The sequence below is a fragment of the Serinus canaria genome, chromosome 13, assembly GCF_022539315.1.
Source record: "Serinus canaria isolate serCan28SL12 chromosome 13, serCan2020, whole genome shotgun sequence".
Lineage (NCBI taxonomy): Eukaryota > Metazoa > Chordata > Aves > Passeriformes > Fringillidae > Serinus > Serinus canaria.
The window spans coordinates 14,223,117-14,238,333 of record NC_066327.1 but is presented as its reverse complement, the minus strand read 5'-3'; the positions used below and the strand labels follow the sequence as shown (position 1 = coordinate 14,238,333).

The 15,217-nt window shown below is 42.3% G+C and overlaps 1 protein-coding gene across 7 annotated transcripts in view; it reads left to right on the top strand.

The window, feature by feature from the left end:
- Positions 1-15,217, top strand: part of EBF1 (EBF transcription factor 1) — a 268,614-nt gene that overhangs the window by 162,920 nt on the left and 90,477 nt on the right. For 4 of the 7 annotated variants that reach the window (XM_009091497.4, XM_009091496.4, XM_050979649.1 and 1 more), the window contains exons 7-8: positions 6,285-6,366; positions 14,192-14,333. In XM_009091497.4, coding sequence (XP_009089745.2) covers positions 6,285-6,366; positions 14,192-14,333 — 224 coding nt within the window. The remainder of the gene's footprint in view (positions 1-6,284; positions 6,367-14,191; positions 14,334-15,217) is intronic. The other 3 variants (XM_009091498.4, XM_018915531.3, XM_050979651.1) reach the window with 1 other exon arrangement.

The window sequence follows — 15,217 nt, the reverse complement described above, 5'->3', positions numbered from 1 at the left end:
TAGTTTTGGTGTTTTTCTGTTTGTTTTGTAAACCAGTGGATTTCTTACTATCCCATAAATGCAAAATTCATGTCTGATTTGGCTTCCATTTTAAATTAGTAAGAACATTGAATACAGAGAGAACAGATTTGAGATTTTTTTTTTCCTAATTAGGATGTTTGATAACTCAAGAGGTTATGTGTAGAAGAGAGTTAGATGGCTGTTTCTGGTGTTTAATTTCTCTTCTGTAGAATAAATTTCCTGTTGTAAAAATGCCACAAAAGGTAGCTACTGCTGTTTATTGACTAAAGAGGCAAGTAAAATCCAGCTGTGAACATGTGGGTAATAGGAGGTTTTCACCATGCCTATATTTGATTTCTATGCTCAGCCTCATGTTGGTAAATATCAGTGTAAGTCTCAATTATTCTTTTGTGAATAAGGTACCTGACATGATCAGGGAGCTGCATGTGAAAAAGCCTGCAAGGAAAAAAAAAACAAAAAACAATCTTCAAGGGAACTTTTAAAATGTTGGAAAATTAAAGAAATTATCCTTCAAGAATAAAAAAAAGCTTTATTTTAGCCTAAGTTTGGAATTTTGCCATTTTATAATAGGAGTTGGGATAGGAAGAGTCAACTTGAAAAAGGAAAAGATTAACTTTGTCTTTCTGAAGTTTCTAAAAGGGCATTTCATAGATCATGGAATGATAGCATCATAGAATGGTTTGGGTTGGAGGGGATCTTAAAGCTCATCTCATTCCAATCCCCTGCCATGGGCAGGGACACCTTCACTGTCCCAGGGTGCTCCAAGCCCTGTCCAGCCTGGCCTTGGACCCTTCCAGGGATCCAGGAGCTTCTCTGGGCAACTTCTGCCAGGGTCTCACCACTCTCACAGGGAAGAAGTTTTTTCTCATACCTAATCTGAAGCTACTCTCTCTACCTTTTTATTATTTACTTTTCCAAATAAAATAGCATTTTATCTATGTTTTTAGTTTTGTGACAGATTACTGAGTAGATCAAGTTACCAAGAGTTGCAGGAGAAGTTATAGATTGACAAAGAGAGAAGTGTGTGGAAAATGCAGAGAAAACCCTGCAGAAGCAAACAAAGCACTGTCAGCCTTGGTGACTTCTGGGCTCACCTCTGTACTGGCTTTGGTTCCTCTGGATATGCCAGGTTTTCACCAGAGCTAAAATACCCATCAGAGGTTGTTTGAGACACTGCTTTTGTAACATCACCAGGCTGACAGCAGAGCTGGATGTGCTCAAGTATGTGAGTGGTACCTTTGTCTCCACCAGAACTGCTTGTGTATTTAAATTTATGCACATATTTAGTACTCTGCTGAATTGGTGTGCCGTACAGAATGGGCATGCAATCCTTTTATCTGATGGAAAGTTGCTAATTATTGCCCTGGCCCTGTGTATTTTGGTTTTACTAATTTTACAAACCCACATATACTTGCTGCTGTGTTTCACATTTGCTCTTTTTCTATCAAATGTGTTTACAGCACAGAAAAGGTGTGTTTTGTCAGTTTTGTTTGCCCTAGCCAGGTCTGAGCTGTATAACCAGCACTCACTCTGGACAGCCACTGGTCTGGCTGACCTTGGCACCATGACAGCTGTCGTATTTTCTCATGGAGAAACTGTTCTTGAACAACTTCTCCAATGTATCAGGAACAAACAAGCTTTTCTTCAGCATCAGGAATGCAGCAGGTCTTCTTTCCAACTATTTTTTTCCTCCTTCCACAGACATATTTATTGTGGCAATGGCAAGAAAATCCTACTGCTAAGCCTTCGTGTTTGAGTTGCTTTAAATTTCCTTCAGGGGAGTGACAGAAGAGCCAACGTAGATCATGTCAGAGCTTGCTTTCTTTAATTTAACTCTTCAGTTATTTTTAATAAACATGAGTAATAATTTGTAGTGGCAAGAAAAGCAGGAAGGCGGAATCCTCTTACATCTTCATTACTTCCATTTCTGACGTGGGTTTAACTTCAATCCCTGTGGTGGTGGCAAAGATCAGGATGGTGCTGGGGAAGGTGTTGCACAAACCCAAAGGGTTTTGTGTGTGATGGAAAATGAGGCCAGCAGGGAGTGGCAGGGAGTATTTTAAACAAGTGGAGTGACCTCCAGCTGGTCTTGTGCTCATCAGATCCGTCAGTGGAACAAGGGGAATCTGAGGATGCATGGGGCAGGAGTGAGGACTCCTGAGCTGGTTTCAGGAGCTGGAAGTAACAGTAGGAATCAGGCCTGGGGTAGAGTTCCTCCCTAGCAGAGGGTGAGAGCACAGGCCTACTGGCACCAACATCTTTTAGGAAATGCAGCAGTTTTGTTAGGAAAAAACCTCACAACTTCATCTCCCAAAATGGAATTTCTACTGAATTGTGAGAAAAGGAGAGAACATTCCCAACAGCCAATAGCACGTTTTTTAGGGCTGTTAGAAGGTCACATTAGTTTGGGGCCTGATTCAGCCCATGGGTTTGTATTTAACCAGAGGATGTATTTCTACACTGGACCTTGCAGTTACTCAGGGACGTGTAGTGTGTGCATGGCACAGGTTAACTGCTCAGCAACTTCACTCCCTCAGCAGTTTTTGCAGCCTGCCCTCAGCAGCATGGTAGGACACCTAAATATAATCTAAAATTAACTGGTTTCCCCCAGAGTTCTCTTCCTTACACTCCAGCCATGTCTCTGTGGGGTAAAGGTGATGAATGGAATTCTCTGGTTTAATACCAATTTTTGTTCCTGGACCTGAGCTGACTTGCATGGAGCTGGATTGTGTTTCTCTGCTCCACATGCAAAAATGCTCTCCACACCAGGAATGGTAGTAGTCAGGAAGGGAGTCAGAACATATGTTTTGGTTGATTCATGAAAAAAACCCCAAACCTTCAATGGTAGCAGTAAGAATAATTGATGACTGACTCCTGTGTGGCAGAAGAGCGGGTGTTCAGCAGTCACATAAGTTTGGAGAGAGAGTTGAAGATTTTATTGATACTCCTGTGTTTTGCACATTTTTTTTTTCTTCATCTTGGAAATGAATTTCAGACCCCAGTAGTGAGCATTAATGCTGTATATCCTCTGTGGTTAGCATTAATGGTACACAGTCCTGCCAAATGCAGGGAGAGTTAGAATTGAAAAAAAAATAACCCACTGTGAAGAAGCTCAATGCAGCAAATGGGGATGGAGGTTTATGCTTACAAAGAGCTCAGCTCTGTTGGCACTTCTCCTGGACCAGTGCTGTCAATCCAAATCTGAAATATTTGCAGAGTGAAGTGTTGCTAATGAGCAGTGCTGGCAGGACCAGGCTTGAGGTGATGAAGGCACCTGCACAATTGGTCTAAAGCAGGAACCAAGAGCCTGGGCTGAGCCCCATGAATCAAACTGCTCTGCTCTACTCTTAATCTGTTCTCATCCTCATTCCTGCCAGGATGGGGGGGTTCCATCAGCTGGGGGTGTGGTGCCAGCCCAGGAGCTGCTCAGATCTTGCCTGGATGAGTGTGGGATGCTTCGTGAGGCTGGGGGGACTCCATCCCTGGAATGTTCCCAAACAAAGTGCAGCCCCATCGTTTGTTTTGTCTTTCAGTAGAATTAAAATATGGCACTTGGCAGAATGTGTTCTGTAAACTGGTGACTTTTTTTTTCTTAACATGCAGTGAGTGAACTTGGCTGTGTGAGCTTCGCGTTCCTCTGAAAATGCTGTTATTTTTGCAAGTTAATTTTTTTCTGGAGTTGGTTTGATTCAAAAGAAGTTTTGTTTGCTTGCTTGCTTGCCTGAGGTTTTTTGGTAGGTTTAAACAGATGAGCTTCATTTCTTCTGCAGTTTATTTTGGTGAAACTTCTGTAGCCTTTGGGGGTTATAGCACAGTGCAAATGGAGTTAGACTGAGAAACTTTGGGTTAGAGTTTTGCAAACCCCAAAAAGCAAACTCTTGTATTTCAGAGTGACTTTCCAAGCCTTTGAGTAGGCATGAATTCAGAGTTTGTAAGGGGAGGGAAGTGTTTCTCCATAGAGCTTCACAAAGAACTTTCCATCTTTTTTGGGGAACCCTTAATCAGCCCACCAACACTCACTGCCCGTTATTTGTGTGCTATGCGAATACAAACCAGGAATTTTGAGCTATTTTTAACTTTTCCATGCCCCAGCTCCCCTCAGGGCTGGGGTGTTGCTCTGGGGCTGTGGCAGACCGGGTGGGCAGCTGCTGGACTCAGCCCTCGCCAAAATCCCGCGGTAAGCCCAGGGCAGCGCCAGCTTCTCCCCAAAGAGTGAGTGGCTCTGAGAGGTTTTGCCACATAAGGGCCTGTTCGAGGCTGTAGGCACCAGCTGACAGGGATGTCTTTGCCTCTGAACAGATGGCCAGGCTTTTTATTTCAGCGAGCAATCTCGTGTGGAGGGGTGGTCTCCAAATCCTGCCAGGGTTTCGCGAGACGGGGCCAGCTTAGGGCAAGAGGGATCTGATGTCTGTGCCCTTCATAGCTCGTGAGCTAAGTGACGAGCTGTTGACAGGAAAGCCATCATCTGAAGTGTAAGATCCCCAACTCTCCCCACTTTTCGTTTTTCTTTGGCGAAGTTAATGCCCTATTTGCTTGTCTCTCAAAATCCATTCTGGCACAAGTACAAACCCTCGCCTGGTGGCAAGCAGTTGTCTGGATCCGAGATGCCAAGATTTGTGCTGACAGCTCCTTCTACACAATCTGAGTCAGGCTGTCACAGCTGGCCATTAGCAGCTTAAAAAGACACACATGTACAGCAAATAGCACCACCTTTCCATTATTGAATATCAGAACCTGCTTGATTGAGAAATGCAATGACTTGAACTGCTCTTTCCTTTAAACAAACACTGCCTCCAAACCCCTGTTCCAGTGCAGTGGGTGTTTATTTTATGTGGATTCCTTGCTCTTATTTAGAAGCTCAGGTCTAGAAGAGACTTCCTGGGCCAGGAGATCTACTCCTTGATAATCCCAAGCATCACATTTGATAATCCTCATTACATTGCATTTCTTTAATGGAAACAGTCCCTCGTAGTTTCGATTTAGCATTGCAGCCGTTTGCCTTTTATGATTTCCTTGACATGGAGGAGCAAGCAGCAAAACTTGCCTTGTTGAGGGGCAGCATCACAACTAGAGCAGGGCAAAGAATGCTGCTCATCAAAAAGGGATTTTCTGAAGCTGTTTACCCTGCAGTGTTGCCTTTCTTGGTGACAGTCTGTGCAAATTCTGCTGACCTAGCATTCAGTTTGGGTGCTAAAAGAGGGCTGCTTGCAAAAGTTAACATTCATATTTAAAGTAAAACAGGATCAAACTCTTCCCCACTCCACTCCTGTATGTGGGAACAGGGCAGAGGAACTTCTGCTTAGTCACTGATGGTTACTGCACGTGTAATGCTGCCCTGTCTGGTTACACTGGGCTTTAAACTTGCTGTAGGATTAAACTTTGCACGGCTGAGCTTTACTAGACCTTAGTCTGTAGTTTATTTTGGACAAAAGGCTGATAAACTTTGGCTTTCAGGGAGGAAGCCTGGAATCTGAGACCCACTATTATTCATTGACTTGTCTTTATGAGTTTACAGTCCACTGATGCATAACACTGAAGGAAATATTTTCAGTGAAATGTTTGCTTTTTTCTTTGGCTTTGTAAAAGGCAATGTCTTTTCTTCGAGATATATGTCAGGGTCATATAGCTACTTCAGTGAACTGTGTATGGTCAGGAAATAGACTGCATCAAAAACATTTCATTTTTCCATGAAGTCATTCTTTTGACCAAGGCTTCCCCCTTCTCTCAGGGATTTGGGCTCCACTAACCACTATTGGAGCATTAATTTTATGCACAAACTCGGTTTAATCCTGGGGGGGAGGAACATTTTCAGTATTTTTGTATTAAATCAAAACTTGAGGGTGACAGCAAACTTGTAAAACAAAACCCCATTTATACCCAAGGGAATTTTCATGTCTAGCATTTTTCTGTCCCTCTTTTGCTGTGCTGAAAAACGTGTCTTTTCCTCATTGCTCTGGATGGCACAGCCAGCCTGGCGTGACAGAGGGACTGACTCTGCAAACTTTAATGGCTCTGACAGAACACAGCTATGAAATTAGTGTTTAAATTTTCAGGATGTGCTCACTTGTTTTGCTAGATCAGGCCTACGTAAGCTCTACTCCTCCTTTGGTTGGGCAGGGGGGTGATTTGTCTGAGTTGAGAATAGTGATGTTGATAAGTCTTTGTTGGACCAAATGTGCAGCTATCATATTTGTATTACTGTCATATTTATACAGACTACACCCTATTTATAAGACATTAATGTTCGTTCTCTTTCTCCACAGGTTCTTCTTGAAATTTTTCCTCAAATGTAACCAAAATTGCCTAAAAAATGCAGGAAACCCTCGAGACATGCGTCGATTCCAGGTCAGTCGAACACGCTTCCTCCTTTAAAAATCAGCAGCTGTTAGGACAGAAGTACTTTGACCCAAACTAACCTAGTAATTCATTGGAAGATGCTAAAAACATAAGGTCACAAAATAATGCCTGAGGACTTCTTGTCACAGCAGAATTGTCAGGAAGTAGTTGGGTTTTCTTGCTCTGGAAGAGAGCACTCTTGAAGATAATGTCATCTCCACCGGAAGGGAAAGCATGAAAAGGAAAAATCAAAATGACCTCTCTGTTGTTTTCAGCCATTGGGCTCCCCTGCTCTGAGATATTTCTCTCTCCATGGGGAACTATTTGTTTTCATGCAGACACCAAGTGAGCACCTTGTTTATTGGCTGGGGCAGAGAAAGGTGTAAGAGCAATTAATCAAATCAGGCACATGTTACTCCTGAGCAATGGTAAAGGCTCATAAATGTGCATTGATGGGATGAAGGTCTGTCCCTGTAGTGAGCACTTGGAAAAAGCTACCACTGGGTGTCTCTTTCTTAGGATGCCTTGGGCTGGTATTAACCCACTGTTGCATCTTGTGGCACTGGGGCTTGGGAGCTGAAATATCAACAAAGCTTTAGATGGCCAAGAGATCTTGTTGTGCTCCACCTGTGTCACAACTCATTTTGGGATGAAGAGCATCTCTGTCCCTCGGGAAGGTGGTCTGTACCTCTGCGCTTCCTCAATGCTGGCAGCAGAGTGGAGTGGTGGCAATGCTGAGGAATAATTGTTCCAACACTTTTATTGAAGACATTGCTCTTTGACTGTGGCAATATTACTTCACCTGAGTATGTGCTGAATAGAAATATGGGATAGAAAGTCAAAGAACATTCTGGTGGGAGGAGTGAATACAGCCCATGGAGAAAACATGGTAGAATCTGTCAATGGGGCTTTGCCTCAGGGTTCTGAGGAAGAAACAAGAGATTTGTCCCATGGACCACATGGGTCTCTGGAGAAAGACAACTCCAAAATATATCTGCTGTCTGTAGTTACTCTGGACCTTGTTTGCTTCTTTTCCAGCATTGTTGCACTTCAATACAAGTGTTGAATGTTATGTAAGTGACAATATTATTTATATGTAGAATGTCTTTTGTTGAACTGCTTAATTGCAGCAATGCTGGAAGGCAGAAGGGTGCTATTTGCCTCGGAGCAGGGAAGTGCAGAAGTGAGGAGATGCGGCCACAGGGATTAAATTAATCAGTGTAAAAGCCAGCATTAGCATGGCAGAGCCCTCAGCTTCTCACCCCACACTCCTCCCTCTGTCACGATTCTCCTGTGATTCCAGAGGGCATTATCACGGAAAGAGAATGTGGGAAAAGGACTCTCACCAGCACAGGGATTTAGTCTGAGCAGTCACCCCTGGGGCCTGTCAGAGCTTGCTTCACAACATGTACACTCTGCTGGGGCTGTGCTCACCCAGGCTCGAGGCTGATTTTCATATGGAAATGCCTGTGCCTGTTCCCTCAGAACAGCAATCAGGAGCTGTGTCGGCGGGGAGGTAGGACATAGGAAAGGTTGTTGATCTCTTGACTTGTAAAGACATTCTGTCATACAAACCCAGCTTCACAGCAGTTGAGCTTTCCGTGTGTAAACAGAGACTGCTTAATTACACAGGTCATGTCAATTAGCGTGACCTCAGCATTTTCAAGAAATTAATCACTTTCAGCCGAGTGAACCACTCCTACTCTCATACAGGGTGGCATTGAAGCTCGCAGCGTTCTCTTCAGTGCCCAGGCTTATTGTTTTACAATAGCTGCTTTTGTTTCTTCCCTTTTCTTTTTTTAAATTTTGAACTTGTTGGTCTTTTAGCAATAGACTTCTTAAAATAAAACAGCTGGGCTCTACAGAGTCCAAACTTCATTTATCATTTCTTAGGGTGAAAAGCACTGAATGTTCATGTAGTATCTCAATGCTGTGGTGCTCCTTGGTCTTTGAGGCAGTGTTGTGTAGGAACCAAATGAAATCTGTGCCCCTGTGTCTGCTATCAGCCTTTGAATTGTTGCCAGTGGCTTACAAGGTCTCCAATGGTGATGTCAAAGTTCTGGTTAAAAACCATAAGGATAAGGTATTTCCAGATATTTTAAAATGGTACCATACTCATTTTATACTCACAAAAATGGAGACATTCCCTTCCTTCATTCCCCTACTTGTGCTGGACTTTGAAGGTGCCAAGAGATATTTCTAACTTTCGGTCTGTCATTTGTCAGTCCCCAAAAGTTGCTGGAAGTTCTTAGAGCACAGATTATGGTTTTGATGGGAGAATCAGTGGAAGGCCAAGGTCGTGAGTCTTGCACTGATCTAAGGATCAGTCCTATAGAAAATTTCCTTTCTTAGTAGATTTTAGAGTTGGTTTGGTTGTTTTTCCCCCCTGTAGCATGGAATTCTCTGATTATCATCTGATATAAGACATATTAAGAAAGTACAGGGAGGAGGCAGAGTGTCTGTTGATTCAGGCTTGCAATCAGAAATGAATTAGGAGGTTTTATCCTGAACTTTGCTTGCAAATGTAGGAATGTGATAAGTCTAACATAAAAGCTGTTGTGGGCCTGGAAGGAAATAAATTTCTCTGCATGTTTGAGATGTCCAGGCATGTGACAAGTGGAGTGGTGTGGAGTGCCAGCAGAGTGTGTGTGCTGGAGCAGTGCTGGCCCTGGCTGTGTTTGTTGTGTCTCTATTAGCACAAGGAGACAGTCAGGGAGGAGAAGTCAAGTACTGCACAGCACTTCAGCTGTGCTTCACACTCCTGCTTGTCCTTGAGAAAATAATTTCATCTCTGTGTTTCATCAGCCCAACTGCACAAAACATTTGGTACTGTTGTGTATTACCACCTTTGCCCAACCTTGCCTTTTGATTCCAGAAACCCTCCAGAGCAGATGCTCAGTCTGGTTGTGAATTCTTCATCACAGTAATGATGAAGAATTGAATCATGAATTCCTCATCATCCTTGGTGGGATGGGCCCCAGTTAGTGGTAATAATAACACTGCTACTAAGTAGATGGTGTCACGATTGAACTCTGCCTAGATTTGATTTTTCATAACTAAAAACTCATTCATACAACCTAAACAGTTCTGTATGTTATTGTAATTAATGAAACCCAGGTGCCCTAGCTGTCTTGTTGTTCTTGTTTTAGCACAACTGCTTACAAAGTGACACATGTCAAGTTTTAATTTAGAGGAAACTTTTCAGGCTGTGTCACTGAATGAAACCCCAAACATTCACTTATTATGAAAACCTTGAAAGTCACTTAGAGATTGCCATGCTGTTTGATTCTGCTACCACAGCCTCTCCTGCAGCAGAGGCTGCTCGTTTGCCTCCATGGGATGCTGCCACTCATGTTTGAATTGAAGCCACTTGTGTCTTATTGCAAATTTGCATAAGAGACAGAGATGATGCTTCATGAATCCCAGATAATGGAATTTGGACGTGCAAGGCTCCATCCCCAGAGAAGGCAAAGGAAAAAAAAAAAAAAAAGAAAAAGATACTGAAAAATAGCAGTGAGAGCTATGGCCCAATTCAACAAGGTAATTAAGTGCCCAGCCTGTCCTTGAGCACATGAGCAAAATTACTGAATGTGTTGTACTTATGTGCTCTTAGTTAGGCACCTTTTGAAGTGTCTTGTTAAATGGAGAGTGATTTTTAGTTACTAGAATAAAGAAGTCAACACATTGTTGGAAGAGGTCACCAAGTGGTGATGAAAATAAAGATGTGCTTGAGCCATTTATAGCTTTCAGAAGAGTGGCAAGCACTGGAGTTACATATCTAACACTTAGTACACACTTCAAACCTGGAAATCATCCTAGCTAGATTTTCTCTGCCTTTGCCACTGGCTATTGGGGATGTTTCAAAAATATCAGATCCCTCACCATACACTGGAGAAAATTGAAAGCACAAGGAAAATGCTGTGTCTTAATCAGTGAGCAAAGCTTAAATGGGCTTTAAAATCAGGAGTTAAAAATCAGGAGTTGTGCAATGCTTAATTTTGATATATTAGGTGAGGTACTATACCAAATAAACAGGCTGAGTGCTAAACGTGGATAAATAGCCTGATCTCCAGGCTCCTGGTCTCTGAATATTGAAAGAAAAAAAAATCTAAGCTCCAAAGTATTCACAAACTGAACTATTTAATGGCAGGGAGAATAATCCACAGAGCTGGGATACGTTACTGCATTCAATAGTGCCAATTTCATTGAAGAAAGTTGTAAACCCATGTGTTTCTTTCATACCTCTGTCTCCCCTGGTGTTGATACAGGATTTAAATTCAAAATCTGTGAAGGGCTAAAGCTAAAGCTCAAAATCATTTTCCGTGTTTGCCTGTCTCAAATTAAAACTGTGTTTTGTTGACAAAATTTGGAAAGGTTTGAGATTTGGCAGACCTGGTTGTCCCTGTGCTTACATTAATGTGTCAGCACCTCATTAATCATTTATTAAACTGTAGTGTGCCTTTCCCTCTTGCTACAGTCTGTGTTTTAGGATGCCTTGGTGCCCATTCCACATGTACTCTGGCTGTCCCCTCCCCCTAATTTTATGATTTCTCCACAAATTAGTTTTAGCATGTGCTTTAACTTGAACATATCCCAGTCGTTTCAAAATCAAAATGAGGAGAGTGTAGTATTTTTTTAGATTAAAAAATATGAGTAGAACTTGTAAGTATGTAAGTGCTCTGCAGCAATCCAAGTAGGTAACTGTGGCACACAATATTCGAAGTGCATTTTTTCACTATTAATAATTAGAGGCATTAATATTTCCTTGGTGCAGTGCACAGTGTTCCTCTATTAATGAGAATTTTCATGTAAAGAATTGAGCAGCAAGAGCCTGTTGCTTCTTACAGGTGTGCTATGAATAATCTTTTTTTTTTTTCCAAACAGACACATAAGAGGTTTTTTTTTTCTGTATTTCCTGAGACTGGAAACAGTTTCACTTGGGGATTCCATTTATAGTTTCTGCTGCTAACGACACCAAAGAACCACACCAATGTGGTCTCTTCATAGTAAATCAAACTGTTCAGGAGGGAGGTAGGAAGATATTGCTAAGTAATTCAAAATATGTTGCATCAACAGTTCTGAAAATCTGAGGAGGGGGAGATTAAATGTAGCTTTACTTACATAAAACCTCAACAGGATTGTTCCCTCAAGTTCTTACCTAGAAAGTTGCATGCAGAGCAAGAGCTACTTAGATTCAGGATTTTTACAGGTTTGAGAACTACCTTACTGTTACTACTCTTGACTCATTATTTTTCTGGAATCCCATTAAAAGTGTTTAAAGTTTTGGGTTCAGCCCTGGTTAGATCAGCTTCAGCCTGAAGTCTGTGTGTACCTATAGGGTTTTGGATTTAGGGAAAATATTTTATCTTGTAGCCATGGTTATTAATTGTAATTTTGTTAATTTTTATATGCATCTAATGAGACCCCTAGAAGAAGATAAGGAGCTGGCATAAATCATGGAGCTGTGACGGGCAATGCCAAGGATTTGGCTCAAAATCCCACTTGCAAAGAATTTACAATGGTTGCAAGTGCACAAATAAGATTGCAAACCCCGAGCCACTTACTATAAGATCATATTTTATTGAAAATATCATAAACTTTATTCTACCCCTCAGGAATTCAATGGATAAATTACTTTTGAAATCCCTTTTGGAATTTTATATATAGGGCTTGGGTTTTTTTCTCTCCTTAGTTTGATTTCAGAAAAACTTATCTGTAGTATTTGGTGCTTTCTTTTTCCCAAATTTCCATCTGTAGGAGCTCTTGAATCATTTATTCTGTATTTTAATATCTTTCACTTAAAACACACACAAAAGTCTATTGCTTGGAATGCCATTCTGAGGGATGAGGTTAGGATCTTTTAGATGTAAAATATTCTCTTTTGTGTTCTTCTTTTTTCCAGAGAAAGACTTCAGGATCTGCTCTGGGCAGTTTAGTGGCTTTGCTTACTTTTTGAGTATTTTAATTGGGGGCCAGAAATAGGTAGAAAACTTTTCCTTTCACTCTATTTTTTTTTTTTTTAACTCCAATTCAAGTGATGAAATTGAATAGTTGTAAGCGATCCTTTAAGTGTCCCCATTTGACCAACTTTGAGAGGCAGCAGCTTCCTGAGAGAGTTGAAGCAATGTTTGCCAATCCTTGTAAAGCATTTCACCTCTTCAGAGGCTAAAGCCTCTCAAAACCAAGAACAATTAAAGCGAGAGCCTTTCAGAGCGACTGGGGAATTCAGCAAAATAAATCAGAAATCCTCTGCCGTGGCTCTGGAGGCTTGCCTCATTATAAGAGCAGATCTATTAGCCCCCTTGCCATTGTCTTTCATTTCTCAAGTGAGGTGATTCTAATTAAATTAATCTGCATGTCAATCTATCGGTGATCAATCAAAAGGGCTGAGGTCCCCCTTTGCGGCACTGTGCTTGCGGCTGACAGCGGCTGATAATGGAGGAAGAAATAAACTGTCGAGCAAAGTTAATTAGTCAACATAATAGGTGGATTAAACAGGAGCTGCTGATTGCTGTTTCACATGTCGAAGCATGAGGTGGGAGCTGAAACTGCAATTAACAGACAATTATTATATTTGGTTGTAAGAGGTCGCATGAATAAACATATCTCTGTGGGTTTCAGTCTTTAATCCCTTTCCCTGTTTAATGTAAGGAGAAGTGTAGGTCATTTCTTCTTATTGTTTTAGTCAAAGTTCTCGAAGGCGACACGTGCTCCTGGCAAACCAGCGGCCGGCTGAAGGCCAAATCTTTGGCTGGGGTAAAACCCTGGGAATGCCATAGTTTTGCTGGGAAAAGGCTGCGGGAGGGGTGGCTGAAGGAAAGCCGGGGAGGCTGTGAGACTGCTTGGTCTGAATGGGGTAGGAGGAGACGTGGGGTGATGAGCTCACAGCTCTACAAGGGACTTGTTTCTCCATGACATTTCATGGCTCACGTGCCCTCTGCCTGGACAGGGATTTCCTTTTGGAGCCTCAGGGTTGAGCAATCCCTCTGGACACCTTGGAGTAGCTGACTCTTCTACTCTGGACCCATCATTTACCTGTTTGCCCCTGCTGGGTTGGCTCCTCTCCTGTCCTGGGCAGCTCTGGGGAGCAGAAGTGTCTGATCTTTCCTCCAGTGCAGTCCTGCTGTGTCTCCCTCACCTCGCCTCAAATCAAATCCCAGGTGTTGACATTGAGATAAGTTGAGGAATACAAATAATTCTAACACTGGATGAATAGGGTTGTGTTCTCCAGACCAAGACTCCACTGTCAAGCGTGTGTGTGTGTACACAAACATGCCTATACATACTCCTTAAGATAGAGCTCGGGAAAAATTTGGGCAAATCCAACAACCTGCAGTGACTGTGCTGAGGGGAGAGCAGCAGAGAAGGGTGGGGGTAAGGCAGGCAACAACTCTTGTTACAACTTCACAAAATACACTTTTGTTTTCTTTTATTCTGAATCAATTCTCATTTGCAATGTCAACATTTCTATCTACTTCAGTGTGGAAACTGAAGGATAATTTAGGGTGAAACACAGCTGCCCTTGTATATAGGGGAAAAAACACTTAATAAAGATCCTCTTGTTAAAATGATGGTTAACAGTGTGCTGTCTGCCACAAACTCTGCAATTTGACTTAAAACTGCATCAAAAGCTTTCGATGCCAAAGACCCACTCATCAATAGCGCCTCTTGTTAGATTTGTACAGCATAAGCACCAGTTATTATGTGAAATAGCTTTGCAATTTTCTACAGCTCCCAGCAGTTATTTATTTAACTGAGTTTATTACACTCCGTGCTTTTTAGAAAACACACGGATTTATCCAAATTTTCCTCCATCTTGCTCTTGTGCTTGCAGGTCGTGGTGTCTACAACAGTCAATGTCGATGGCCATGTGCTGGCAGTGTCAGACAATATGTTTGTGCACAACAATTCCAAGCACGGGCGGAGAGCTCGAAGACTCGATCCCTCGGAAGGTACGCCTTCTTATCTGGAACATGGTAGGCAAATCATTTTCATTGGTTGGCATTGCTACTTTAAATGTGGATTTATTTGGTTTGTGTCTCTGGCTGCTGCTTTCAAAATTGTCCTGTAAGCGTTTATTATCTCTGGGGCCAGACATTTGAAAGGGACTGGCCTCCAGACCAAAGGGGGAATTTTTCAAGTAGGTCAGCTCTAAATGTAGTGAAATGACAAACAAGTAAGCAAACATGGGTGCAGAGGTTGTCCTGTGTGTCAGTGAAGTGGGGTGATTTTTTTTTTTTTAATGTTGGTTGCATTTATTCAGCACCCAAAATTGGAGTCTGATTTTTTTTCCAGACTGCCCTTATTTTTGACTGTGCGTCTAAAGGATATTGCATATTTTCTGAAGTGCTCACCACCCAAATTTTGGATTGCTTTTCTTCTTTCTATAGGGTGCTAAGCTCTCTAGGAGATTCTTCTGTTCCTTTGAATTGCCCTAAATGAAAGCAGAGCCCTTTTGGAAATCCATGTGCTTTCTTAAGCCATGGATGAATGTTCTTTTCTGGCTCCAGCTGTGCCAGCTGAGGACATTGCTTTTCCCACAGCTGTTTGTCTCCCCTCCCTGCTCCAGGCTATTCTTCACCATGGACATGCCAGCTAGGATGGTTGTGTGCTTGCTCCCTGGTCTCCTCCAGGCCAGTGTAGTGTATTTGAATTAAACCATTTAAATAATCACTCTTTGCCAATCTGGCTTGTTGCTGAAATGATTGAAGGAGAAATGGTGCAAGGCAGTTTGGCTTTTCTGGAAGCACAGTAAATTCCAGCAAGGGTGGGATGGGGGCACGTGGCTGGAAGCAGCCTGGGGACAGTAATCTCTTCTGTGAGGTCAGCTGGTCCTGGAAGGGAACATCTGCTGGTGACT